Source organism: Schistocerca gregaria, chromosome 7 (genome assembly GCF_023897955.1).
Source record: "Schistocerca gregaria isolate iqSchGreg1 chromosome 7, iqSchGreg1.2, whole genome shotgun sequence".
In the NCBI taxonomy this organism is placed as follows: domain Eukaryota; kingdom Metazoa; phylum Arthropoda; class Insecta; order Orthoptera; family Acrididae; genus Schistocerca; species Schistocerca gregaria.
In genome coordinates this window covers 288269193-288296533 of record NC_064926.1, presented here as the reverse complement: position 1 = coordinate 288296533, position 27341 = coordinate 288269193, and the positions used below count along the sequence as shown (strand labels likewise).

The following is a 27341-nucleotide window of genomic DNA, read 5'->3' as shown; positions in this document are numbered from 1 at the left end:
ACGAAGCAATCATTTGCAATCTTGCATTGGCGTAAAGCATATGTCACCTGTAAATTGCACACTACTGCGTGAAATGGTTGATTAAAATGTACATAATAGTGATGATAGTGATCTATCGTTGATAAAGCTTGTGAGATAGAAGTGCTTGGGAAAAAATGAATAAAAAAACAACGGAAACGGGTATAATTGTGAGGAAAGGGAGGCTTTCATGTTGACATTTTAGAATCAACTAAACATATAGTATTAATTAATGCAGCTTTATTGACGGTTTTTCAGTCGGATGTAACAGTCATTTTGGCATTTCAGAGCCGTTTGGTGCTTATCCAAGGACGTAAGATCCGTAGCTGTAGGCAGCAGTGTATGGTGCAGCGTAGGCCAGAGGAGCAGCTGCTGCGGTGTAGGCGACGGGGGCGGCGACTGCGGGGGCGGCGACGGCGGGGGCGGTGTAGGCGACGGGGGCGGCCGCCACGTAGCTGGCCAGCAGGCCGGGGGCCGGCTTGGGGCCGGGGGCGGCCAGGCAGGCGGCCACCACGGCCAGGACGACGAGCACCTGCAGGTCCAACACAAGGACTAGCGTAAGCGCTACTTTCCCAGTATTTAATTACCTGTTTAGACTGTAGTGTGACGTTAAATCACTTGTTTATTACAAACAGCGCCAAATGTGAGACACCCATACGATCTGGAATACATAACAATAACCTACGCACCACGACTGTTTCAGTGTGATGTGGACATGTCCGAAAGAACAGACACCATATAAACAATCTGCTTTGATGTCATCTGTTCACAAGGTACACCTGATTCTCTGTCCATGGGTATTCACATATCTACTTAGCTAGCACGAAACACCTCTATTTTCCAGCAGACACTCATTGCTCCCTAGCATTTCAACAACACTGATATTCTCCTGAAAACCCTTTTGGACTAACACAATTACGTTACCTCTTTTCAAGAGAACTGGATAACGCCTGACAGACGAAGCAAGGAGAGCCTAAGAATGTAAAGAAAGAAACGAACATCCAAAGGCAAAGATGTCTTGACAATCAGACATAGACATTAATTTGACAACGAAATTTCTAATCCTGCTCGTCCGGGGCTTAGCATTGTACGAATGTAAATCATTGGCTAAGGGCAAACACAATAACAAACCGAGTGTCAGTGACGTGGCACTACAGAAGGATGCTGAAAACTGAGGGACCGATTAACATAAGAAATGAAAGAGTGCTCTGTCGAATGTGCACGTGGTGGAACATACGGCCAACTATATTAGAAAAAGTGGAAAGCAAGTAGGACTTCTGTCAAGGCGTCGTAGAATATCTTTGAGTTGCTAACCGAGTTATACAATCTGCCTAGTACTTAATTTTGCGGGGCTTTCAGAGGGGTTCCAGAGTGATGAGTCAGAGAAAGGATATTGATAAATTGTTATGTTTCCCACTAGCGGTCAAACAGTTTTCGAATATAAATATCAACAGTTTAAACATCGAAGCTCCTTGTCTCTCCTTCATTTAGTCATTCTCATTCAGATATCTGGATTAAAATACAACATTTCTCGAAATACTGTGGGAGTTGCAGATGATCAGAGCTTGTTGAATACAATTCAGCTGATTCTATACAGATATAAGTGTAAAGCTACGTTGTAAATACACGGAAGCATGCGATATAATATGACTAGGCAATCTGCGATCTTTCACTGCAATTGGAAACAAACATATCAGAGTTTCCAAAATGAGTTACTTTTGGCGGAACTACCTCGTAATCTACCAGAAAGATTCACATCACCGCACACCCCGCTGCAGAATGAAAATTTAATTTCGGAAGCGTTCCCTATGCTATAGATAAGTAATGTCACCGCAGTATCCTTTCTTCTAGGAGTGCTAGTCCTGACAAGTCTCGCTGATGTGTGAAGTTTGGTAGGCAGGAAAGGGAATACTGGCGGAAGTAAAACGTTGAGGACGAATCGTCAGTCGTGTCGATGTAGCTTGCTTTGTAGAGCACTTCCCTGTGCAAGGCAAAGGCCTGATTTGGAGTCTCGGTACGGAACACAGCTTTAATGTGCAAGGAAGCATTTATATCCGATGAAGACAATCCCGAAACCTCATCTAACATTCAGTGCCCTGGGAAAACTTCAAGAATCAAATCTTGCCGTGAGGAATCAGATGTACCGTACTGAAGGACTACACACAAGAAATGCTCACCTAGGTTACTATTATTGAATCAGTTCTCAAATGTAGTTCATCGGTGCAGGTCAGATATCAGTATGGGTTAATGGAGAAGTAGAAAAACGTAAGAGCGTCCCAGTAATATTCAATGAAGTGTATTGGGGTATGTTACAAGAGAGGCGTGTACCACGGCGAGAAGAGCTCAAATAATTTAGAGAAATTACGTACCAAAACGAGTCAAGAAACACACTATGTCCTCCGAGAAACACTTCTCTTGAACACTATATCTTCCTAAATATCTCTTTCGTTAAGGGTACGAAAAGCTGAAACAACTCCAAACATTGCAGCCGTCCAAGCCTGGATACAGCACGAAGATTCGTCTAGATACTTGATGCTACAGATGCTTACCTGCTTGTACATGTTGCTAGCTTGATACCTGCTGGTAACCTGAAGAAGCAACCTGCTGCCTAGCCTTTATATACAAAGCGCGTAAGCTCGGGAAGTATCCAACGCACGTCGAGTGACGCAGAAGGCGAAGCTACCGACCGATGGCCCGATTCGAGGCCAGGAGCTTGGCTGCCAATTGCATAAGAGGCAACACCTGGCCCATCTGCATCTACACTGCGCAAGCCGCTGTATAGCGAATGGCGATGGATACTTAAGGTTACTATTAGGTACCTTCTGTCCAAAGCTGTTCTCATAAGGTTTGCACTGTGAATATGATACAATACACGGTCTATTCTCACATACCTTCCTCCGTGAGATTGATTGTGGTAATTCTAATCGATATGCAACTTGTTTCCCGTTTGAATTTTCACTCTGCCGCGGGGTACGTGATATTTTGAAACTTACTGGTTGATTAGAATTGTGTGCCGGGTTGGAACTTCTAGCTGTGACCTTTGTCTTACGCCGGCAATTGCTCTACCGGCTGAGCTACCTAATTACAGTACATTCTCCACATTCAAAGCACAGCTTCCGCACATTCATAACTGAACTTCCGCTTGTACTTACCAGTAAGTTCTTACGATCCCCTTTCAATTCCATACATAGAACACCCAATCCAAGACATACACAGCCCGGCAACAAGTAAAGCACCTAAAACGGAAGGAGGACATGAACGGGAACTTCATTGGTAACAGGATATGTTAAGTTATTTTAGTGATTAGAGAACAGAGTCAGCCGGCCGAAGTGGCAGAGCGGTTCCAGGTGCTTCAGTCTGGAACCGCGCTACCGCTACGGTAGCAGGTTCGAATCCTGTGTCGGGAATGGATATGTCTGACGTCCCTAGGTTAGTTAAATTTAAGTAGCTCTAAGTTCTAGGTGACTGATGACCTCAGATGTTAAGTCCCGTAGTGCTCAGAGCCATTTGAACTAAAACAGAGTCAAATTTACAAAGAATTTGGCACCTGAGACCAATTACCTGTATGGCGTTGGACGACGTCTGACCGGGATTAATGCACCGATATTATCGTGAATAATGGAATAAGATCGATGTATCACTCGTGAGGTATACTGGCTCACAAATCTTGTAAGTGAACCTTGATATACTGGATATGTGTACAGTGGCGGAGTTGGTCTCATTCATGTGTTATCACGGACCGATCTGGGGACCTTGCTGTCCACGTGTCCACGGGTATCTCAGCATCACGAATTTGTGCCCCGAGTGGACAAGGATTGTCCTGTTGAAACACGAAGCTATGATACTGATTCATGAGAAGTAACACACGAGGACGCAGGATATCTGTCCCAGTGTGGCGTCAGAGTTCCCTCAGTCACTACTGGATGTGACCACAAGTCGTACCTGAAGGCTCCCCACACTATGACGCGAGAAGTAAACACTGGAAATATTAGACTGTTGAGACTTCTCCCCAAATCGCTGCAGTACTCACCGACGATGGTCATCAGCAAGTCATGATGTGTATGTTAATTAATTTAGACATATCTGCTTCAGTTTTAGTGTTACGTTCAGTACAACTGAACCGGATTTTATAAAATTAATTATCATGCCTCTCCAGTTCAGGGTGTCCTACGTATGAAATGCTGTGTTGCTGGGACCTGAACCTCATGGAAAATTATTTGGGAATACTTGCAAGGGATTTTAAAGAAACAGAAGGCAATTTCAGGCCGTCTGTGAGACGAAAACAGCGATACCAGAAAACTGGGCAGTAATTTAAGTGCAAGAACTACAAACCCTAACAAAATCAATACCGAAAGGAAAGGGCGCGGCAGACTTCCTTCCCCATTCTTCCCTAATCCGACGGGACCGTTGACCTCGCTGTTTGGTCCCTCCCCCAGATCAACCAAGGAACCAACCAAACAACCATATCCTCCTCATCTCTGAGGTGTTCTTTTCCCTATTCCGAAGTCATGACAAATGTTTTACAGCAACTCCAATCTAGCCATGTTTGGGTGTTAGAACAGGATTCTCCAGTCTTTCTGCAGAACGTTTTGAATGCAAAATGTTTGTCATGTGACAAAAATTGTCGTACACGTCTGGCTGTTATTGACAACCGTAAATCAGGAACAAGTCGAGAAGCATAACAATTTGTAGTCCTTGCTTTGTGTAAAAGAGACTGCTTCCAACCACAGATAGTTTTCTATTTTGCACATGTTTTCCTTTCTGTTCATATCGTGCGCCACATTTAAGAAAAGCAGTGTACTTGAAAAATTTAACTTCTTGACCATTTGACGATTAGACAGTGCCATTTCCGTGAACGCACAGATTTTTGGATTTTTATAACGTGATAACTGTTTACCGCTTGGATTGACAGATTCATATGTTATGCACACAACGTGCATTATCATTGATAGAATCTGTTTCTATCTGCAGTAAAGGCACGTACACCCACACTAACACAGCACAGAACGGACGGCCTTTGTAAATACTTCCACACCTCCATCACCTCCTCCAGCCACTTACTGCTATATCGTGCTATTGACATCAGGTACGATACCATTTGACTGCAGTTGACAGTATCCTAGATCACAATATTTCATTACACCGTGTACAACTATTCCAAACGGTAATGTTACTATTTCTACAGGGTGTTTCCGTGACGACTTACAAACAAGTAACAGGACATAGGGAATGCTCCACTGAACAATTTGAGATAAGGAACCTGGAGTCGTAGAAGCCAGTATAAGGAGATATGGGAGTAAACGTTTCTAGTGCTTTGCCTAGCAATACTTTTTACCACCTTACTGACAACTAACATGCTTTCCAGTTTAAAAGTACTGTTCTGTTTATTTACATGTGCTGTTGTTGTCTTCAGTCCTGAGACTGGTTTGATGCAGCTCTCCATGCTACTCTATCCTGTGCAAGCTGCTTCATCTCCCAGTACCTACTGCAACCTACATCCTTCTGAATCTGCTTAGTGTACTCATCTCTCGGTCTCCCTCTACGATTTTTACCCTCCACGCTGCCCTCCAATGCTAAATTTGTGATCCCTTGGTGCCTCATCAACATGTCCTACCAACCGATCCCTTCTTCTAGTCAAGTTGTGCCACGAACTTCTCTTCTCCCCAATCCTATTCAATACCTCCTCATTAGTTACGTGATCTATCCACCTTATCTTCAGTATTCTTCTGTAGCACCACATTTCGAAAGCTTCTATTCTCTTCTTGTCCAAACTAGTTATCGTCCATGTTTCACTTCCATACATGGCTACACTCCAAACAAATACCTTCAGAAACGACTTCCTGATGCATAAATCTATATTCGATGTTAAAAAATTTCTCTTCTTCAGAAACGCTTTCCTTGCCATTGCCAGTCTACATTTTATATCCTCTCTACTTCGACCATCATCAGTTATTTTACTTCCTAAATAGCAAATCTCCTTTACTACTTTAAGTGTCTCATTTCCTAATCTAATTCCCTCAGCATCACCCGATTTAATTTGACTACATTCCATTATCCTCGTTTTGCTTTTGTTAATGTTCATCTTATATCCTCCTTTCAAGACACTGTCCATTCCGTTCAACTGCTCTTCCAAGTCCTTTGCCGTCTCTGACAGAATTACAATGTCATCGGCGAACCTCAAAGTTTTTACTTCGTCTCCATGAATTTTAATACCTACTCCAAACTTTTCTTTTGTTTCCTTTACTGCTTGCTCAATATACAGATGGAATAACATCGGGGAGAGGCTACAACCCTGTCTCACTCCTTTCCCAACCACTGCTTCCCTTTCATGACCCTCGACTCTTATGACTGCCATCTGGTTTCTGCACAAATTATAAATAGCCTTTCGCTCCCTGTATTTTACCCCTGCCACCTTTAGAATTTGAAAAAGAGTATTCCAGTCAACATTGCCAAAAGCTTTCTCTAAGTCTACAAATGCTAGAAACGTAGGTTTGCCTTTTCTTAATCTTTCTTCTAAGATAAGTCGTAAGGTCAGTATTGCCTCACATGTTCCAACATTTCGACGGAATCCAAACTGATCCTCCCCGAGGTCTGCATCTACCAGTTTTTCCATTCGTCTGTAAAGAATTCGCGTTAGTATTTTGCAGCCGTGGCTTATTAAACTGATAGTTCGGTAATTTTCACATCTGTCAGCACCTGCTTTCTTTGGGACTGGAATTATTATATTCTTCTGGAAGTCTGAGGGTATTTCGTCTGTCTCATACATCTTGCTCACGAGCTGGTAGAGTTTTGTCAGGACTGGTTGTCCCAAGGCCGTCAGTAGTTCTAATGGAATGTTGTCTACTCCGGGGGCCTTGTTTCGACTCAGGTCTTTCAGTGCTCTGTCAAACTCTTCACGCAGTATCGTATCTCCCATTTCGTCTTCATCTACATCCTCTTCCATTTCCATAATATTGTCCTCCAGTACATCGCCCTTGTATAAACCTTCTATACACTCCTTCCACCTTTTTGCCTTCCCTTCTTTGCTTAGAACTGGGCTGCCATCTGAGCTCTTGATATTCATACACGTGGTTCTCTTCTCTCCAAAGGTCTCTTTAATTTTCCTGTAGGCAGTATCTATCTTACCCCTAGTGAGATAAGCTTCTACATCCTTACATTTGTCCTCTAGCCATCCCTGTTTAGCCATTTTGCACTTCCTGTCGGTCTCATTTTTGAGACGTTTGTATTCCTTTTTGCCTGCTTCATTTACTGCATTTTTATATTTTCTCCTTTCATCAATTAAATTCAATATTTCTTCTGTTACCCAAGGATTTCTAGCAGCCCCCTTTTTTGTACCTACTTTATCCTCTGCTGCCTTCACTACTACATCCCTCAGAGCTACCCATTCTTCTTCTACTGTATTTCTTTCCCCTATTCCTGTCAATTGTTCCCTTATGCTCTCCCTGAAACTCTGTACAACCTCTGGTTCTTTCAGTTTATCCAGGTCCCATCTCCTTAATTTCCCACATTTTTTCAGTTTCTTCAGTTTTAATCTACAGGTCATAACCAATAGATTGTGGTCAGAGTCCACATCTGCCCCTGGAAATGTCTTACAACTTAAAACCTGGTTCCTAAATCTCTGTCTTACCATTATATTACCTATCTGATACGTTTTAGTATCTCCAGGGTTCTTCCACGTATACAACCTTCTTTCATGATTCTTACACCAAGTGTTGGCTATGATTAAGTTGTGCTCTGTGCAAAATTCTACCAGGCGGCTTCCTCTTTCATTTCTTAGCCCCAATCCATATTCACCTACTATGTTTCCTTCTCTCCCTTTTCCTACACCCGAATTCCAGTCACCCATTACTATTAAATTTTCGTCTCCCTTCACTATCTGAATAATTTCTTTTATTTCATCGTACATTTCTTCAATTTCTTCATCATCTGCAGAGCTAGTTGGCATATAAACTTGTACTACTGTAGTAGGTGTGGGCTTCGTATCTATCTTGGCCACAATAATGCGTTCACTATGCTGTTTGTAGTAGCTTACCCGCATTCCTATTTTCCTATTCATTATTAAACCTACTCCTGCATTACCCCTATTTGATTTTGTGTTTATAACCCTGTAGCCACCTGACCAGAAGTCTTGTTCCTCCTGCCACCGAACTTCACTAATTCCCACTATATCTAACTTTAACCTATCCATTTCCCTTTTTAAATTTTCTAACCTACCTGCCCGATTAAGGGATCTGACATTCCACGCTCCGATCCGTAGAACGCCAGTTTTCTTTCTCCTGATAACGACATCCTCCTGAGTAGTCCCCGCCCGGAGATCCGAATGGGGGACTATTTTACCTCCGGTATATTTTACCCAAGAGGATGCCATCATCATTTAATCATACAGTAAAGCTGCATGTCCTCGGGAAAAATTACGGCTGTAGTTTCCCCTTGCTTTCAGCCGTTCGCAGTACCAGCACAGCAAGGCCGTTTTGGTTAATGTTCCAAGGCCAGATCAGTCAATCATCCAGACTGTTGCCCCTGTAACTACTGAAAAGGCTGCTGCCCCTCTTCAGGAACCACACGTTTGTCTGGCCTCTCAACAGATACCCCTCCGTTGTGGTTGCACCTACGGTACGGCCATCTGTATCGCTGAGGCACACAAGCCTCCCCACCAACGGCAAGGTCCATGGTTCGTGGGGTGGGGGGGTATTTACATGTACATGCCTTATTTCCTGCAAGGAAACAATGATATCGAGCGTGATTACGAGGAAGTCATAATGCAAGTTTTGTTTACTTTCCCTTAATGTGTCTCTATTGTGTCATATTTACTCCATACCATTACAGAACGTTCTAAGAATCAATGACAGACCCATTCATTACTCAGTACTGTTCAGAGACGTACAGCACAATACGATGGAGGAGTACCGGTACAGTATTTCCTGGTAGCTGGGTTGGAAGGGGAGGTCCCATCCCATGGTTTGCCAGGACACCAGATCTGATTTCCCTTGATTATTTCCTATGATATCTAAAGTCACTTGAGTTTCTGACCCCAATGTATATGGAGATTTAATTAGTAGAAACAGTTGTAGCTGCTGGTGATGTGATTTTAAAGACTATAGGGGTATTGGTCAGGATGTTTCAGTATCTTTTTCGTTCAACTCATGATTGCATTGAGATTTATGGCCGTCAGATTATGAATATTTTGTAATATACAGTACAAATACTACGTTCACTGTGTCAGTGATGGTATTTGCTGTTAACTAATATAAATAAAAAAGTACACAGTGATGTAACTTGAAAACATATTATCTCAATAAGCTGGCTTCTCCGACGCTAGGTTTCCTAAATGAAACTTTTCAGTGGAGCATCCTCTAGGTCCTGTTAAATTTTTTCACGCTCTTACTGACACACCCTACCTGACATCCCATTGATCCATATTGATTTCCACTACTGTGTATCGTAATTAGCAGCAGACTTACACATTTCTCCATTTCACATCCAAAGTTTTTGCTACGCTTTTCCGAGTGGCATATTGGCTACTGCCTCTAAGGAGTTCCTCCGTATACACTAATATTGAGCTTACTAATTGTCGAGATCGAACTGTATCTGTTTCGTCAAATGTGGTGGCATGACGTTCCACTATCTTATTTTAGTTTTTCAATAGACCTTTCCAATTCCACACCTCTATTCGAGAGCCTTAGGGGGATGGTGACACTTTACCTGCTAGAAAACGTAACGTAGCACTCGGCACGACTATTGCGGGGCGGAGTAATTGCACTATTTTTTGTGGCGTAAAGGTAGTTTTCGTGGTCTTTTTTACCCACCTAGGTTATGAGAGGCTTTTGTTGTGCTACAGCACCGAATAGAGATGTGTTAGAAGTTTGTGGGAGGCAAACAAGCTAAATGTTCTACAGCTACAACGCCGAAAGACCAGAAATCTAAAAAGAATTCGTGTCTTGTCAGCGCACCTAAAATCAGTCTTTCTTTCGCCGAAAGAAGTAAGGCACTTCCTGTGAGATCTCTGTGTGCAATATTACTCGTAATTCCACTTTGCATAAGAAAGCTTTAATATTTTAGTGTAGGCATATGTGAACTTAACGTAGGAACTTGGCTGATAGAGTAGCCTAAACTCAGTTGCATATTTCAGTTTCAAGATTTCAGTGGTTTACTTATCCTGTTATTGGGTGACATTTTGGTACCGTTTCAATAAACTAGTAGCTGGAGGGTATGTTAAACAGATAAATGGACTTGATGATTTCTGTGATTGAGAAAGAAACAGTATTCTTTGTAGGAGATGTAGTGCTTCAGTTTGATGTTACTTGCAGATTCTCATTTCTTAGAAGCATTATGACGAGATTAATGTATTTGTTGAGATGTCTAGGATGTTTCCAATAGGAAGCTTGTGGGTAAGTGAGGACTTTTTCTGTTGTGTGCATGCAATCCAATTGTTCAGTCTTCAAATTTCTCATTTCTGTAACATAACATCCGTTTTAACTTGCTATGATAGTCTCGCGTATAAATAAAGGATGTAAGGATTGTTATTATAATTCGATTAACTGATGTGGTAATGCAGACAGCCCGCTAATTAGCTTTCCATTTACCGACCCTCATGCAAATAGGTCATGTTGCAGGATAGAATTTGCTGCGGAGGTCAGGAGCGTGTGGACAGCTATATGGACATGATTTAGTGACATCATGGTATTAATGTGGTAGATAGAAAATTAGCAAAAAGTATGTTTGAAATCAGAATGAGATTTTCACTCTGCAGCGCAGTGTGCGCTGATATGAAACTTCCTGGCCGATTAAAACTGTGAGCCCGACCGAGACTCGAACTCGGGACCTTTACCTTTCGAGGGGAAGTGCTCTACCAGAGAATGAATCAAAGAGACCAACGCCTTTGTGGCATCACTGGAAACGGCTGTAAGCAGAAATACAAAGAAAGGCAGGAAGATCTTTCTGTTTAGCAAGAGAGGCAAGAGACAGATTTCAGATTACCTGAGCGATCGGCACGAACATTTCATTTGCAGCACTAACAACTTTGGGTATCAGTGGATAAAGTTGAAGAGCATTTTACAAAATGCTTTAGATAGGTATGTGCCAAACAACGTTGGATGGGTAAGGCCCGCCTTGGCTCAACAGTCTCGTTAGAAAACTTACAAAACCCAACGAAGCTTCATTACCGATTAAAGCGAAGTCAAATCCTAAAGGAAAAACAAAAGTAAAATGAAACAAAATTACCATTAGGATAGGCGTACGTAGAAACGAATATGAAATTAAAACCTCACTCTAGTGCTTCACAGAAAATTTTAAGAAATTTTGGTCTGATGTTGAACCAGTAAACGGATAAAGACATGTGTCCAAGCATTCGAAGACCTCACTGGCAGTGGAATGGAGGACGACACAAAAACGGAAGACATACTAAAGCTCTTTTTCCTGCAACTGTTTCACAGGGGAAGAAAGCACTGTGCTGCCTCTTTTAAATCGTCCCGCGAATGACAACATAGCTGATTCGAAATGAAGTGTCGTGCGGTTAATGCCTCCCGTCTGGTAGACCGTTCGCCTGGTGCAAGTCTTTCGATTTGACGCCACTTCGGCGACCTGCGCGTCGATGGGGATGAAATGATGATGATTAGGACAACACAACACCCAGTCCCTCAGCGGAGAAAATCTCCGACCAAGCCGGGAATCGAACCCAGGACCTTAGGATTGACATTCCGTCACGCTGACCACTCAGCTATCGGGGCCGGACATTCGAAATAAGTAAATACGTGATAGAAAAGCAGCAGAAATTGCTCGACAGAGGAAAGGATGCCAATTACATTCTACACACAGAATGCGAAAGAACTTGCACCTCTTGTTGTAGCAGAGTAACGTATTCCTGATGATCGGAATAAGCACAGGTCATTCCTGATTTCAGCAAGGATCATCGAACAGCTGCACAAATCATAGGCCTATAGCTCTGACGTAGGTCAGCTGTACATGTTTTATGTTCGCGTAATACGACCTTTCTGGAGGGCGGATATCCCCTCTGTAGGAAGCAACATGGGTTCAAAAACTACAGTTTTGTGAAACCCACGAGATCCAGAAATCAGTAGATGCAAACGCCCTGGTAGACGCCATGTTCCTTGACTTTGGGAAGGTATTCGATACTATTCCGCGCTGCCGCCTAATGAACAAAAGACGAGCGTACGGAACAACAGACTAGAGGTGAGAATGTATTGAAGAGCTTCTACCAAACAGAACACAGAATGTCATTCTGAAATGACAGAGGCCTTTAGACGTGAAGCTACCTTTTAATGTGCCCCTTGGTGTTACAGAAACATTACTTTTGAAATATATATAGATTACCTAGTACATAACTTCACAAGTTCCACGCTGATGTATTTAGAGAAGTTGTGAAGTTAGATAATATTAGTGAAATACAGAAAGACACGAAGAATATCGATTCTTGGTACAGGAAGTGGCTACTAACCCTCAACATAAGGAAATATAAACATTGCGAGTACATAGAAAGAAAGATCATTTATTGTATAATAATATAATTGCAGAACAATCGCTAGAAATAGTTACTTCAATAAAATACGCACAACTACGGAGGGATCTGTAATGGAATAGCCACATAATATTAATCTCGAGTATATCAGATTCTTGACTGGGATCCATTGTACGAATCCAAAGGAAACGCAGGAAGTAGCATAGAAAACACTCAATCAACCAATAATTCGATATTGATTGTCGGTGTGGAATATGGAGAATATACAAAGAAGATCAAGGCGTTTCGTTACAGCTTCATATAGAAAGCAAGAAAGCGTCACAGAGACAATCAACTACCTCCAGTAGTTGACACTGCAAGAGGTGTGGTTTACCAATAAAGTAACGACAGCGAACATTTCTAGAAGAGTTAACATATGTATTGATTCTGATACGCACTGCTAAATCAACAGGACAGGACAGGTAATTTATGGCTCTGAGCACTATGGGACTTAACTTCTTAGATCATCAGTCCCCTAGAACGTAGAACTATTTAAGCCTAACTAACCTAAGAACATCACACATGTGGTTTAAATTGTGGAAAGGGGCCAAAATAAGCGGCTGTCAGCTACACTCGAACATACAACCTTATTAATTTGACAAAACATTACAAGAGCAAACAAAATTTAGAAACAAACACAACATTAATTTTAGGATCATAATTACCGGCTGAATGTGCCATACAATCTCATGCCTTAAGGGCAAAACCACTGTAACAGAAAATCGGCAGAAAACCAACTACTTAAGACTCACATCAAAAACAGAAATATAGAAGGCAGAAGGCCTTATCTCAAAACAGTTCTTTAATACGCCTGAAGGCCCAAACTATCTGACACCTTAAGAGCAAAAGAACTTTAATTTAAAAAACGGCTTAAGGCCCATAAGACTCAAACCAAAATAAATTTTTAAAAGACAAAGAACCATATCCTAAAACACTTTTGGAGATTAGGCTGAAGGACCAAATGATCTTACGCCTTAAGGGCAATAAACCTTAAATTAAAAATTGACTAGAAGCTATACAAATAGAAAAAAACAGAAAAAATAAGAAAAGACAGGACACCCAAAGGCGCTCAGAAGCTTCCGAGATTCGGTCTGGAATTCAAACACTTATGTTCGCTTAGGTGAGACAGGAAGACGGCCCAACAATTCTCGATCCGACGACAACCCAGTCGACAGACAATCAACGGACCAACCGACAAGATAACTGCCGCTCCACCTGACCAGCACACAATAGGGAGATCAATTGAACATCATAGAAGGTATTGGCGTCCACAACCAATTATACATTGAGCTGTAAAACTACACACCATGCTGGACAGCAACAACACGATGAGGAAAATACACTTGAAACGTGCCCTTAGAAAAACATATACAAGACTGTGCTTAAATTGACACACAATATTTTTAGCGCAACGCAATCTGACTTTCAAAAATCCCTACAAAAGAATGGCCCTGACTAACATTAACCTATACGTTTCACATATCACTTACCTCACAAAAATCTTGGTTACTAGAACTACTGCAATACAGCGAGCGCCACTACTGCCAGCTAGATAAAAGATTCAAACTACGGAAAGCACTAACTACTGATAGGCATAGTTAGCGAATGAAAGATTTTAATAGAGAACAAACAATGTATTTACCTTAATAGTCATAATATATATAGCAGTTCATGACATCCATTCTTACAAATTTCTAAACTCCGCCATCTCTCTCCCCACATTCACAACTGCTGGCGGCTCACCTCCAACTGCGCAACGTTATGCACCACTAACATCCAACTGCCCAACGCTACAATGGCGAGTATTACAACAATGCCAACCAGACACACACTGCGCACAGCACAGCCAGTGATCTTCATATAGAGGTGGTGTTACAAATAATAGAACCTAAACAGCCTACTTACATAGCCCCCAATGCTCCTCACAAAAAATTTTACAAATTGTTTGGGGCATTGGCCAATACAGATTTGAAATTTTTTTTCATAATCATAATTACAATAACAAAGAATCAAATGCACACACTTATTGATACAAAATTGTCTCACAGTCCACAAAGACAGTCCTGATCATCCATCATAGTAAGATTGCAGTTTTTTCTCAAAGTCTGAGCAGTTAAAGAAAAGGCACACGGAAGTAGTGGATTTCCATGCAGTCTGGAAGAAGTAGTGTTGTCTTTCCTAAGGAAAGACAGTGTTGACTCTTGACATGCACACAGGTAATGGGCCACAACAGAGCAAACCCACAGCAGAGTCAGTCGAAGTGTTGAAGAATATTGATAGGTAGGTCATCACAGCAACTGTAGTCTTGTTAGAGATTATGGTATTGGTGGGCCATCAAAGATGCAGACCCACTATATTCCTTGTAGAAAAAGTGGTATTGGTGGACCATCAAAGCTGCAGACCCTCTGTAGTCCTTGTAGAGACGGCCAGCAGACATCTGTTGCGACTGTGGAAGTACACAATCATCATAAAAGAGTCTTGCAGACAATATGGCAAGTACATGAACCACCACTTGTGCACTCACAAAAAATGTTTTTTGAAATGTCCTTAGAACCAGCAATTTTGTTATCGAGTCTCTTGCTGAATTATTAACACACGTGCAAACACTATGAGTCCCTACTTCTCACATGCTGTCCATATACTATGACCAACAGAAACATGTGCAGTGAAATGTAATTTACAGATTATTTATTTGATCAATTGGTGTCAATTACAATTTTATAACATAACAATACAATAATAAAGGTACAAAATATATCATTAAAGAACATAATAATACAGATAACATTTGCAGTAATACAGGCTTTACAAAAGAATCGAAATAACAAATACATAAGTGTTACAGGAATTATGACATAAGTACATACATAAAACGTCACAATAACTTTTGAAACATCAACTTCACACATGAACATTAGAACAAAACTGAATAAATAATGTGTAAACATATTTACAAAGTAAATAACATGTTATTAATGCAAATTGTATTCGAGGATAACAGTATTCCTCATCATAGTGAATGTAGGTTAGTATTAGAAGAGAAAAAGTTCTATGAAACAGTACACAGAGACAGGAAGAAAATAAATAAACAAGGGTACACAAACACATAGTGGGATACACAAAAGGAAAGGACAGTGTTTCTTTTCAGTGTAACATTGGTACTGCAGTTCAACTTAAAACTTCATTCCATAGATCGTCCCTCTTATTTCAAAATTTGCTCGAGCCAAAAAAATCCTATCAAAGCATGCTTTTTGTATTTATATGTTCACATATTTCTTACCTCATTATTTATTTTCCAGTATCTTACCTCATCATTTATTTCCAAGAAAATCCTACCTATACCTGCTTTCTGTACATTTTTTGTATAACCTCTCAGTGCATTTCTTCCAATTCATCGCAACTCATTCTTTTATATAGGCTACCCCCTCTTGAGCTAACTTAAAACTACTGAGCTCAGATGCTAAACTAAGGGACGAGGCAATGCAGCAGCACAAAACAAATTAACGCAAACAGCAATGACCCAAAAAAATGGAAATTGGTAAAGCAATTACAATATTACAACTAACAAGAAAAATAAATCCCTAGTAAAACTGGCTTAACAGAGTAATACAAAGTGAAATTCAGTAACACTATGCCAGGCACACAGCAGCAGCAAATGCAATAACTTACACCTAAACATGACAAAGCTCAAGCAGAAAAAAATATTACACTAAAGACAACAATGCAGATAAGGGAAACGTATATTCACATCTTAATGTCATTGTCATTAAAGTGGTGCATCACAAAAGTAATTCTATGAAATAAACAAGTACTTGAAAAGAAAATTATGTATGCAGTTACTGTTACTAGTCCATTCTTATTGTTCTTTCCTATTCAAGTGCTACTTTTTTTTTTGAAGAATGTGGTTCATAAAATTATTATTTAACAGATCTGTTGACAGAAGTTTTCACATTAGCAAATGGATTTAATTTTATTTTATAAAACCAATGCTGTAATACAGCTGGAAACCGGATATCAAATGAAATAATCAACTATGAAAGGCAAAGCATAAAAATATCATTCAATAGTTAAGTGACATTACATAAGTTAGTACAAATCCTCTCAACTCTCGTAGAAAGACGCTTGTCATTATCAGGTGTGCAGATGTAAGAAAGTATCTTTCCAAGTAATGAGCGTGTCGTTTTTGCGATGCTTTCTAGAAAGGAATGTCAATAGCGAGCTTAATGGCCTCTTTTTTTTCTCTCCACCTGTGCCTCTGAAAGGCACACACTAATGGCTTTTTTCCAGGCGACGCAGTGCTGGGCGTCAACGATGCATTACATCAAGGTCACATGGCCCTCTTACCGAAATATTTATGACAGCAGTTTCAGCTACATTGACAGTCTCATATAAAAATATTTCACAGGTCAAGAATTTGAGTTACAGATCTGTAGAAACAAAATCCTTTAACTATAATAGCGTCCAAAAAATTTTCGTCGGCATTGTAATACATTAGGCATTTACACACATTACATAACCCTTAAGGTACAATTTTGGTTTCCTACATCCTTTTTCACAAATCAGAGTCCCTAACCACTACTCATTATTCCTTACCTTATTACACATATACATATTCGTCAACACTTCTTCAATATTTCATCATAACAGACACGTAGCATAACCAAATAACTCATATAGCATCAGCTTAAACATACCTCAGCAGCATAATTCACATTGTCATCGTAATAATAACATCATAACACCTTCAGTCAAATCTCAAAAACGTCGTAGCTTTCTGCAATAATTTCAAAACCTAAAAAAAAATTCTCTGCTCATGTCAAAGGTGTCATCTACCTCAAACCTACTTTAAAAATCATGATCTCATATCAAATATGTCATTCAAAGTTCTCATAGTATCACAATGATTCCGAAAAAATATGAACATTTCACAAAGTACAGACAAAATACAATTTTGTAAGTTCGAAGTTATCCTACTGTGTAATTACGTAAACATCTGTCACTGATGTAGTAAAATGATTAGATAGCTGCGTAATTTATGTGTTAGAGAAATATGGTATCGATGTGTATCAGAAGATTCCAGGTTCGTATCCTGGCAGGGTCACCATATGAAACGTCCCCTTAGAAAAACTTATACAAGACTGTGCTTAAACTGCCACACAATATTTTTAGTGCAACGCAATCAGACTTCCAAAAATCCCTACAAAAGAATGGCCCTGACTAACATTAACCTATACATTTCACATATCACTTACCTCACAAAAATCTTGGTTACTAGAACTACTGCAATACAGCGAGCGCCACTACTGCCAGCTAGATAAAAGATTCAAACTACGGAAAGCACTAACTACTGATAGGCATAGTTAGCGAATGAAAGATTTTAATAGAGAACAAACAATGTATTTACCTTAATAGTCATAATATATATAGCAGTTCATGACATCCATTCTTACAAATTTCTAAACTCCGCCATCTCTCTCCCCACATTCACAACTGCTGGCGGCTCACCTCCAACTGCGCAACGTTATGCACCACTAACATCCAACTGCCCAACGCTACAATGGCGAGTATTACAACAATGCCAACCAGCCACAGACTGCACACAGCACAGCCAGTATCTTCATACAGAGGTGGTGTTACAAATAAAAAAACCAAAACAGCCTACTTACACACTGCCTAAATTTACGTAGACGTCCAGGGCAGGTAACCGGAACAGTAATGGCCACAAGGCGAAGGTTCCGCTGGTGCACTTCAATAAAAAAAAATTAAAAAAACACAAAAAACAAGTACAGTTAAACTGCACAAGAGGGTCACTAAAATTTCACGTACTTTCTCGCGGGAACGTCACAGCAGCCATAAACGAAAACCAAACTACGCAATGTGAACAGTCGTTACTTGCTGGTAGATTAAATCAAAACTCAATTATCGTGTCCAGGATCTGTGAGCCATTGACGTCGTAGCAATGGGAACAGCACCACACCCTCCGACCACGAGTCAACGCCACAAGCGGCCTTGGCCAAACTACGCACCGTGGAGACTTCCTCGCTGCTGCACGCCAACTGACCAACTGCCAGGCCCAGAAACGGTGAAAGGACCAAATATTCGGCGACCGATGAGACGACCAACCATACGACCAACCAACGGTAGTCCTGCTCCAATCTCCCTTCGTTGTGGTCTGCAGCTTTTGGTCGTGCGGTAGCGTTCTCGCGTCCTGCGCCCGGGTTCCCGGGTTCGATTCCCGGCAGGGTCAGAGATTTTCTCTGTCTCGTGATGACTGGGTGTTGTGTGATGTGCTTAGGTTAGTTAATTTTAAGTAGTTCTAAGTTCTAGGGGACTGATGACCACATATGTTAAGTCCCATGGTGCTCAGAGCCACCCATTCGTTGGACATTTGATGTGTGTCGCCAGCGGTCGGCGAGCACTGATAGGCAGCGGCTCACCGGTGCTCCGTCTGCGAGTCACTGTTGCTGTGACACCACTGCCCTGCTGACCCGTCTCCAAACTGACTGTTGACATACAACGACCAGGAAATACTCTCGGTCGCTCGAGAGATTATATGACAGTGCACTTATCGATACTCGCTGCTGCTGCCGCTCACGGGCAAGTAAGGCAAGAAATTAGTGACGCCAGTAAATGGAATAAGAAAACGAGGAGGCAGTACAGAAATACATTCCTGGAAATGGAAAAAAGAACACATTGACACCGGTGTGTCAGACCCACCATACTTGCTCCGGACACTGCGAGAGGGCTGTACAAGCAATGATCACACACACGGCACAGCGGACACACGAGGAACCGCGGTGTTGGCCGTCGAATGGCGCTAGCTGCGCAGCATTTGTGCACCGCCGTCGTCAGTGTCAGCCAGTTTGCCGTGGTATACGGAGCTCCATCGCAGTCTTTAACACTGGCAGCATGCCGCGACCGCGTGGACGTGAACCGTATGTGCAGTTGACGGACTTTGAGTGAGGGCGTATAGTGGGCATGCGGGAGGCCGGGTGGACGTTCCGCCGAATTGCTCAACACGTGGAGCGTGAGGTCTCCACAGTACATCGATGTCACCACTTCCCAGCAAATTAGGGACACTGTTGCTCCTGGGGTATCGGCGAGGACCATTCGCAACCGTCTCTATGAAGCTGGGCTACGGTCCCGGACACCGTTAGGCCGTCTTCCGCTCACGCCCTAACATCGTGCATCCTGCCTCCAGTAGTGTCGCGGCAGACGTGAATGGAGGGACGAATGGAGATGTGTCGTCTTCAGCGATGAGAGTCACTTCTGCCTTGGTGCCAATGATGGTCATATGCGTGCTTGGCGCCGTGCAGGTGAGCGCTACAATCAGGACTGCATACGATCGAGGCACACAGGGCCAACACCCGGCATCATGGTGTGGGGAGCGATCTCCTACACTCGCTGTACACCTCAAGTGATCGTCGAGGGGACACTGAATAGTGCACGGTACATCCAAACCGTCATCGAACCCATCGTTCTACCATTCCTAGACCGGCAAGGGAACTTCTGTTCCAACAGGACAATGCACGTCCGCATGTATCCAGTGCCACCCAACGTGCTATAGAAGGTGTAAGGCAACTATACTGGCCAGCAAGATCTCCGGATCTGTCCCCCATTGAGCATGTTTGGAACTGGATGAAGCGTCGTCTCACGCGGTCTGCACATCCAGCACGAACGCTGGTCCAACTGAGGCGCCAGGTGGAAATGGCACGGCAAGCCGTTCCACAGGACTATATCCAGCATCTCTACGATCGCCTCCATGGGAGAGTAGCTGCCTGCATTGCAGCGAAAGTTGGATATACACTGTACTAGTGCCGACATTGTGCATACTCTGTTGCCTGTGTCTATGTGCCTGTGGTTCTGTCAGTGTGATCATGTGATGTATCTGACCCCAGGAATGTGTCAATAAAGTTCCCTCTTCCTGGGACAATGAATTCACAGTATTCTTATTTCAATTTCCAGGCGCGTAGAGTATAAAAAAACAATAAATGGCAAGAACATGAGCCGTGCTCGGCTCAGATTCCTATATCTCTCGTATGGAAGATGAAGATAAAACCAGATTCGGCCGCTCACTGCGACTTAATGGCAATCGTTTACCTTGCGAACCTTACGCGACTGGAACAGGAAAGGGGTAAAGTGACAGTGTAGACAAAATACGCTCTGCCACTCACCGCAAGATGGGTTGCGGAAAATAGGTGTAGATGAGAATGTAGATCTAAAGGTCACATGCCACAAAATTTGCTACTCTCCAAGAGAGTTCACAATAATATGTAACACTCATTCCATCACTGTTACTGGGAGCAGCTGAGTTAAGAGATGGGTGCACAAGTTTAATCAGGTATGACATTTTCACCCGAAAGCTCTCTTTGTTAGTTAGATACCGTAGAACTACCAACCTACGGGGAGCTCACTGCAGTGTTTCACCCGTTGGTCCAAATTCAGACATTACTGCGGGATTCAGTGGCCCACTCGAGATGCCGTAGAATTCCTCAGTACATGAATTAAATGACATGTACTCACAATTGCAATATGAACAACGATCAGCTTTATTAGGGAATGTCGACCATGTAAATTTGTCCCAGACCGGGACTCAAACCCGGATTTCCCTCCTTACTCTAGCGATATCCTACCTGTGCACGACTCACTGCTATATCTAACTTCTATATGTTATCGTTCCTGTGTCACATTATGCAATTCCCGTACACGTCGCTGCCTGGTATCAGAAGATAATAACGATATTCTAGAGGCTGTGTTGTTACGAAGAACGATACGATGTTAATGGTTCTTCTTAACAACACAAGCACTGTAATACGGCATCGCTCAGTGTTCGCTATATCTGGGACGTCGTTAATCCTTTTCGTAATAGTTGTTTTTACAGCTGCTGTAATCACCATGAACGATATTTGACGCTTCAGATATGCATGCCTGTCTGAATGACTTCGTTATCTAATGATGCAGCGCTTCAGTCTTGAACCACGTGACCGCTACCGTCGCAGGTTCGAATCCTGCCTCGGGCATGGACGTGTGTGATGTCCTTAGGTCCGTAAGGTTTAGGTAGGTCTAATTCCTAGGGGACTGTAGACCTCCGCTGTTAAGTCCCATAGTGCTCAGAGCAATTTTTTTCTAATGATGCAGGAACTGTGTAGCAACAGACATTGTAATCATTAGTTTCACCCAGTGTTGTAGTGTGTACTGCTTAAAATATGAGCAACAAACAATCAGAAACGGCAGTTGAAACTTACAGTTGGCTCGACCCCGCACGCTGCAGGCTAAAGGAAACGATTGCTGCAGGCACGACGCGAGCCACCGCTGTGTTATCTACCAGCCTGGTGACCTTGTCTGGATTTACACTCCTGTTCGGAAAGTTCGTCTCCCTGAGAAGCTCCTCAGGCGCTACTTTCGACCTTACAAGGTTGTAATCCAGTTGTCTGATGATACTTATTAAGATGACGATTTCGGCCCCCACACAATACGACGGAAGATCAGGGATACGGTCCACGTCCTTCGAATGCACCGCTACAAGGATCCAGTACCCCAGGGTAAATTCGAAGCTCTAGCGACAGGCAACAAGGGGAAAGGTGACGAAGAGCGTAGCGGCAAAGGAAGTTCTAAGATCACCGCCAGGTTGAGCATCAGTCATCGGGAGTCGGAGTATGCAGGACCGATGATTCGTTCCCGGACTAGGACGTAACACCGAGACGCTGTTATCTTAAAGAGGGAGCAGTGTCGCATAGGAAGCTGAGTAACACCGTGGTGTACTGGTTGTGGTACTATATATACTGTTGCATTTAGAGTCATGAGTTCAAAACTCAGCTGGACTGTACAATTTTAATTCCTTTATTCGGTTCGAGTATATTCTAGAAGTATCTACAAATGTTATGACTCATCGTACTGGAATGTTCTGTAGCTGTACACACACTGCATGTGTTCTGGCTGGAGGCCGTTTTGTGCTCTTGTATGTGCAAGTGCTGAATAAACTTTCGTTAAGTGAAGTTAGTGTTCGTCATTCATATAATTACACCTACGTCTACGTGACAATATCACGGAAACAGAAGATGATATAGATGAAAATAAAATTGGAAATATGATACTGCGTTACGAATTTGATAGAGCACTGAAAGACCTAAGTCGTAACAAGGCCCAGGGAATAGAGGACATTTCAGTAGAATCACTAATTGCCATGGGAGAGTCAGCCATGAAAAAAGTACCATCTACTTAGCAAGACGTATGAGACAGGTAAAATACCCTCCGACTTCAAGAAGAATGTAACAATTCCAATTTCAAAGAAATCAGATGTTGACAGGTGCGAAAATTACCGAACTATCAGCTTAATAAATCACTTTTGAAAAATACTAAAACGAATTCTTTACAGACGAATGGAAAATTGTTAGAAGACGACCTCGGGCAAGATCATTTGTGATTGCTTATAAATGTTGTAACAAGTGAGGAAATGCTGATCCCACGACTTATCTTAGAAGATAGGTTAAGGTAAGACAAAACCACATTCCTAGCATTTGTAGGCTTAAAGAAAGTGGTTGACAGTGTTGGCTGAAATATTCTCCTTGAAATTCTGAGGGTGTCAGGTGTAAAATACAGGGAGCGAAAACTATTTGAAATTTGGACGGAGCCAGATGGTCGTTATAAGTGTGAACAGGCATGAAATAGAAGAAATGGTTGAGAAGGGAGTGAGACAGAGTCGTAGCCTATCCCTGATGTTATTCAATTTGTATATCGAGCAAGCAGTAAAGGAAACAAAAGAAAAATTTTGAGTAGAAGTTATCATCCATTAAGTAAAAATAAAAACTTTGAAGTTTGCCGTGACATTGTAATTCTGTCAAAGATGGCAAAGGATCTGGAAGAGCACTTGAACGGCATGGATGGTGTCTTGAAAGAAGGATATAAGATGAAAATCAACAAAAGCTTAACATGCATAATAGAATGTAGTCGAATTAAGTTCGGTGATGCTGGGGGAATTAGATTAGGAAATGAGAAACTTAAAGTGGTAAATGAGCTTTGCTACTTAGGGCGTAAAATAACTGACGACGGTCGAAGTAGAGGGGATTTAAAATGTAGACTGTTCCTTTTGTTGTTCTGAGATGTTAATTGTGTGCATCACATTAAGCGGTTAAGGGGCCTGTGTGGACCAGTGGAATCTGTACTACTAGCTGCTGGTTCTGAGAATATGCTATCCGTCAGACGACACTGTCAGAATGTGACATTGTAAACAGCTTGCCGTAAAACAATTTGCCTGAGCCAGTTGTTAAAACTTAAGTTAATATAATAGATGATTTTAAATTAAATTTTTATGTTCAGGCCATGTGTTGATTTTCACGTTTCGGTAACAATTTGCCATTAAATATTTTTATACCTTCTTGTATTCAAGTGTTGTAGAGTTAGTTAAACATGGCAGGGTTTTCTTTAAGTAGGGACATTTCTGATCTTGAATTATACGTAGGGTGGCATGCTAACATTTCGTCACATAACGATATTACAGTTCCCGTATTATTTTGATTACGATGCAAAGTTCCTTTGGATATGCATTCATTGTTGTCAGAATAACACAGGCAATGCAATATTGCATTTAATATGACGATAACGGGCAAGCGACGTTCAAGTACAATGTCTGACCTGTACGGGAATATACATAATGGATGTACGAGTACTAGTCGTACACGCATGGTTGGTCGCATATTGAGGTCTGTGTGTGGCTCTGAGTCATGTACAGATAGCCAGATTGTAAGGAGATCGCTCGCGATAAGCGACAAGTCCGGGGTAGTGTCCCGGTCCGGCACAAGTTTCCATTGTCGTCGTTCCATTCTGCTGCTCATGGTAGTTCTTACACAAATTGCGAATTCATTTCATGTGGAGCTCAAACAAATTCAAAAAATTCAGTAACAGAAGAAAATCTCTGTGTTTACTGTGAATTTTCATGGACTTTTTACCGTTTTTAAATGCACTATCCTTTCATGTAAATACCGACGGCTCCACATGTGTTCAAATCGCTTAAGTAACTAGTGTTTTATTTTTGTTTTGGTTAAATAGGATTTTAAGAGACTCTGACAGTTGGTCGAAGTACTTTAGTGTCTGACTCAGTAATAAAAGCTGTCAGTCGTTGCTTAAATTGTACATTTGTAGTCGTTTATTTTATTTCTTTATTTCGTGGTAAAATGTCAAGTACCAGTGGCCGTTGCTGTCTTGAATCTTTCAATTGCAAAATATCAGTTTACCATTCTTTCTTCTGCATTCAAAGTGATGCTTGTGTCGTATATGGAATTGTTATTAACATATAATATGACTGTGCTTAAACTGACACAAAATATTTTTAGCGCAACGCATTCTGACTTTTAAAAATGCCTACAAAAGAATGGCCCTGACTAACAATAACCTTTACCTTTGATGAATCACTAACCTCACAAAAATCTTCGTTACTCGAACTACTGCAATACAGCGAGCGCCACTACTGCCAGCTAAATAAAAGATTCTAACAAATGAAGGGACAAACTACTGATAGGCATAGTTAGCAAATCAAAGATTTTAATAAAGAGCAAACAATGTATTTACCTTAACAGTGTTCAAAAGTCGTTATATATATATATATATATATATATATATATATATATATATATATATATATATATATATATATATATTTCAGTTCATGACATCCAGTCTTCCAAATTCACTGTCTCTGATGGACACACGTCCAGATCATCCGCTCTCAAAACTCCGCCATCTCTTTCCCCACATCCAACACTGCTGATGGCTCACCTCCAACTGTGCAACGCTATGCGCTGTTCACATCCAACTGCCCAACACTACAATAACGAATATTACAACAATGCCAACCAGCCACAGATTGCACACAGCACAGCCAGTGATTTTCATACAGAGCACTACGTGGCGTTACCAACATAAAAACCTAAAGAACCTACTTACAATTTTTTTCAACGTTATATGATAAGTCAGGACAAATGGCTTTTCGCACCCGGATCCTTGTAGTCAACCTGTACGTAAAGGCCAAAAATTTCAGAAATCAAGCCTGGAGGAGTCTACGAACAGACTCCAACCATTTAGATCACGATTCACATTCACATCAAACCTATAAAACCAAAGTAAACTACAAGACTTTCTTTCCTTTGAGAAAAAGAAAGAAAGATAGAAATAGAATCATATCCCAAAGACTTCGCCTGTACAATGGGATCCTGATCTCACATTGAATACGATCCACAAGTTCTGTTTTTTCCTTGGACAAGTCAAGGTCTCGAAAGAGATCATTCAAGTAGAGCACTAGCCCGCGAAAGGCAAAGGTCCCGAGTTCGAGTCTCAGTCCATCACACAGTTTTAATCTGCCTCGAAGTTTCATATAAGCGTACACTCCGCTGCAGAGTGAAAATCTCATTCTGAAATCATCAAGTTCTCTTGAATCATTATGTGCGGCTTGTCATCTTTTACGTCAAATTCAGTCATGGAATTCGGACAGGTTGTTTGGTACTTCTTCTTCCACTTTGACTCCATTTTCTTGTTCAAGGGCATATTTTTGTGGTCAGGTAGGAACCAGTAAACTATCTGAATGAGGAATAGTTTCAACAGTATGTGGAGAATCAGGATATTGAACTGTTCCTCTTCTCCTCATTGAGGATCCGGCCCTTAAAGGTAGGACCAACCAGATATAACAGTTGTGTGTATGGTTTGTTGGTTCCAGGCAAATAAAAGGCACAGGAAAATGTCTAGATTTTTTGTGACTTTTCAGCCATTGTCGCAATGTAACTGAACAAAAGTTGCAACATATACGTGGTGCCTCTGACTTAACCCAGTCTCTAACTGTCATGCTGATGGGCAGCCTTTACAAGAGGAATCAGACTGTATAATTAAAGTGCTATTTAACTACCAATGTACTAAAATATTTAATAACTACACACACTTTCGGGGCATTTTACTTTAACAGATTTTACACTTCACAAGCACTCTCAGACAAGAATTTCAACGAATTAAATCACAAAAAATATTATACTGATTGCCACAGGATGAGTAATAATGTGTATAACCAAAAAGCAGCTGAAGAATATCGTGTAGCATATGACATAGTACCGACAGAGCAAGAACTAATCCGTCATTTTTATGCTGATTTATGGGTTCAGCTGGTGGAAATACGTAGGAATATTTTATGTTTTTGCTCGATTCTTTTTTATCCCTGGGTCGTCTAATAAGTAATTAAGGATCACTCCAAAAATTATATGGAGGACTGGGGCACATGGGCCCTCTTTTCTTCCTTCTCTTTCATAGCTTGTGTTGTAAAAGTATCCAGCGACGTTTTTCTGTAGTTAGTACACAGTTCCAGCATAGCTAAGTAATTGAGGCCTCTCACTCTTTGTCTATTCATAAAACACAGTACAATGATACCAACTGGGCCTGCCCCTCTACCCCAAATTTCCCCACCTATATCTGCCAGTTGGCCCATGTAATTTTTACTATTTAATTTAATCATGAGATTATTTGTTTAATATAAAACGTATCAACTTCAATACTTACATTTTACTTTAATAAACAAATGAAACGAGTGTGTGGCGTTCACGGCCAGAAGGCTCCATGCGGATGCAGTTCTGCCACCGGGTTGCAAGTCTCATTTCAGACAAAATCACATTGCGCGACTCGCGCTTAGGTGATAAAAAAAGGATGGTAAGAAAAACACCACACCCAATCCACGAGCGGAGAAAATTCTCAAGCTGGCCGGGAATCTAACCTGGACCTGCTGCATGGTAGGCTAACCCTTTATCACTGAGCTAAGCGGGCAGACCAAAACTTCATC

The 27341-nt window shown here is 41.5% G+C and overlaps 1 protein-coding gene across 1 annotated transcript in view; it reads right to left on the bottom strand.

Annotated features, from left to right (window-relative positions):
- Positions 1 to 241: 241 nt before the first annotated feature.
- Positions 242 to 27341, bottom strand: part of LOC126281703 (cuticle protein 21-like) — a 36963-nt gene continuing 9863 nt past the window's right edge. Inside the window, exon 2 of the mRNA XM_049980877.1 lies at positions 242 to 550. Coding sequence (XP_049836834.1) covers positions 320 to 550 — 231 coding nt within the window. The 3' untranslated portion in view covers positions 242 to 319. The remainder of the gene's footprint in view (positions 551 to 27341) is intronic.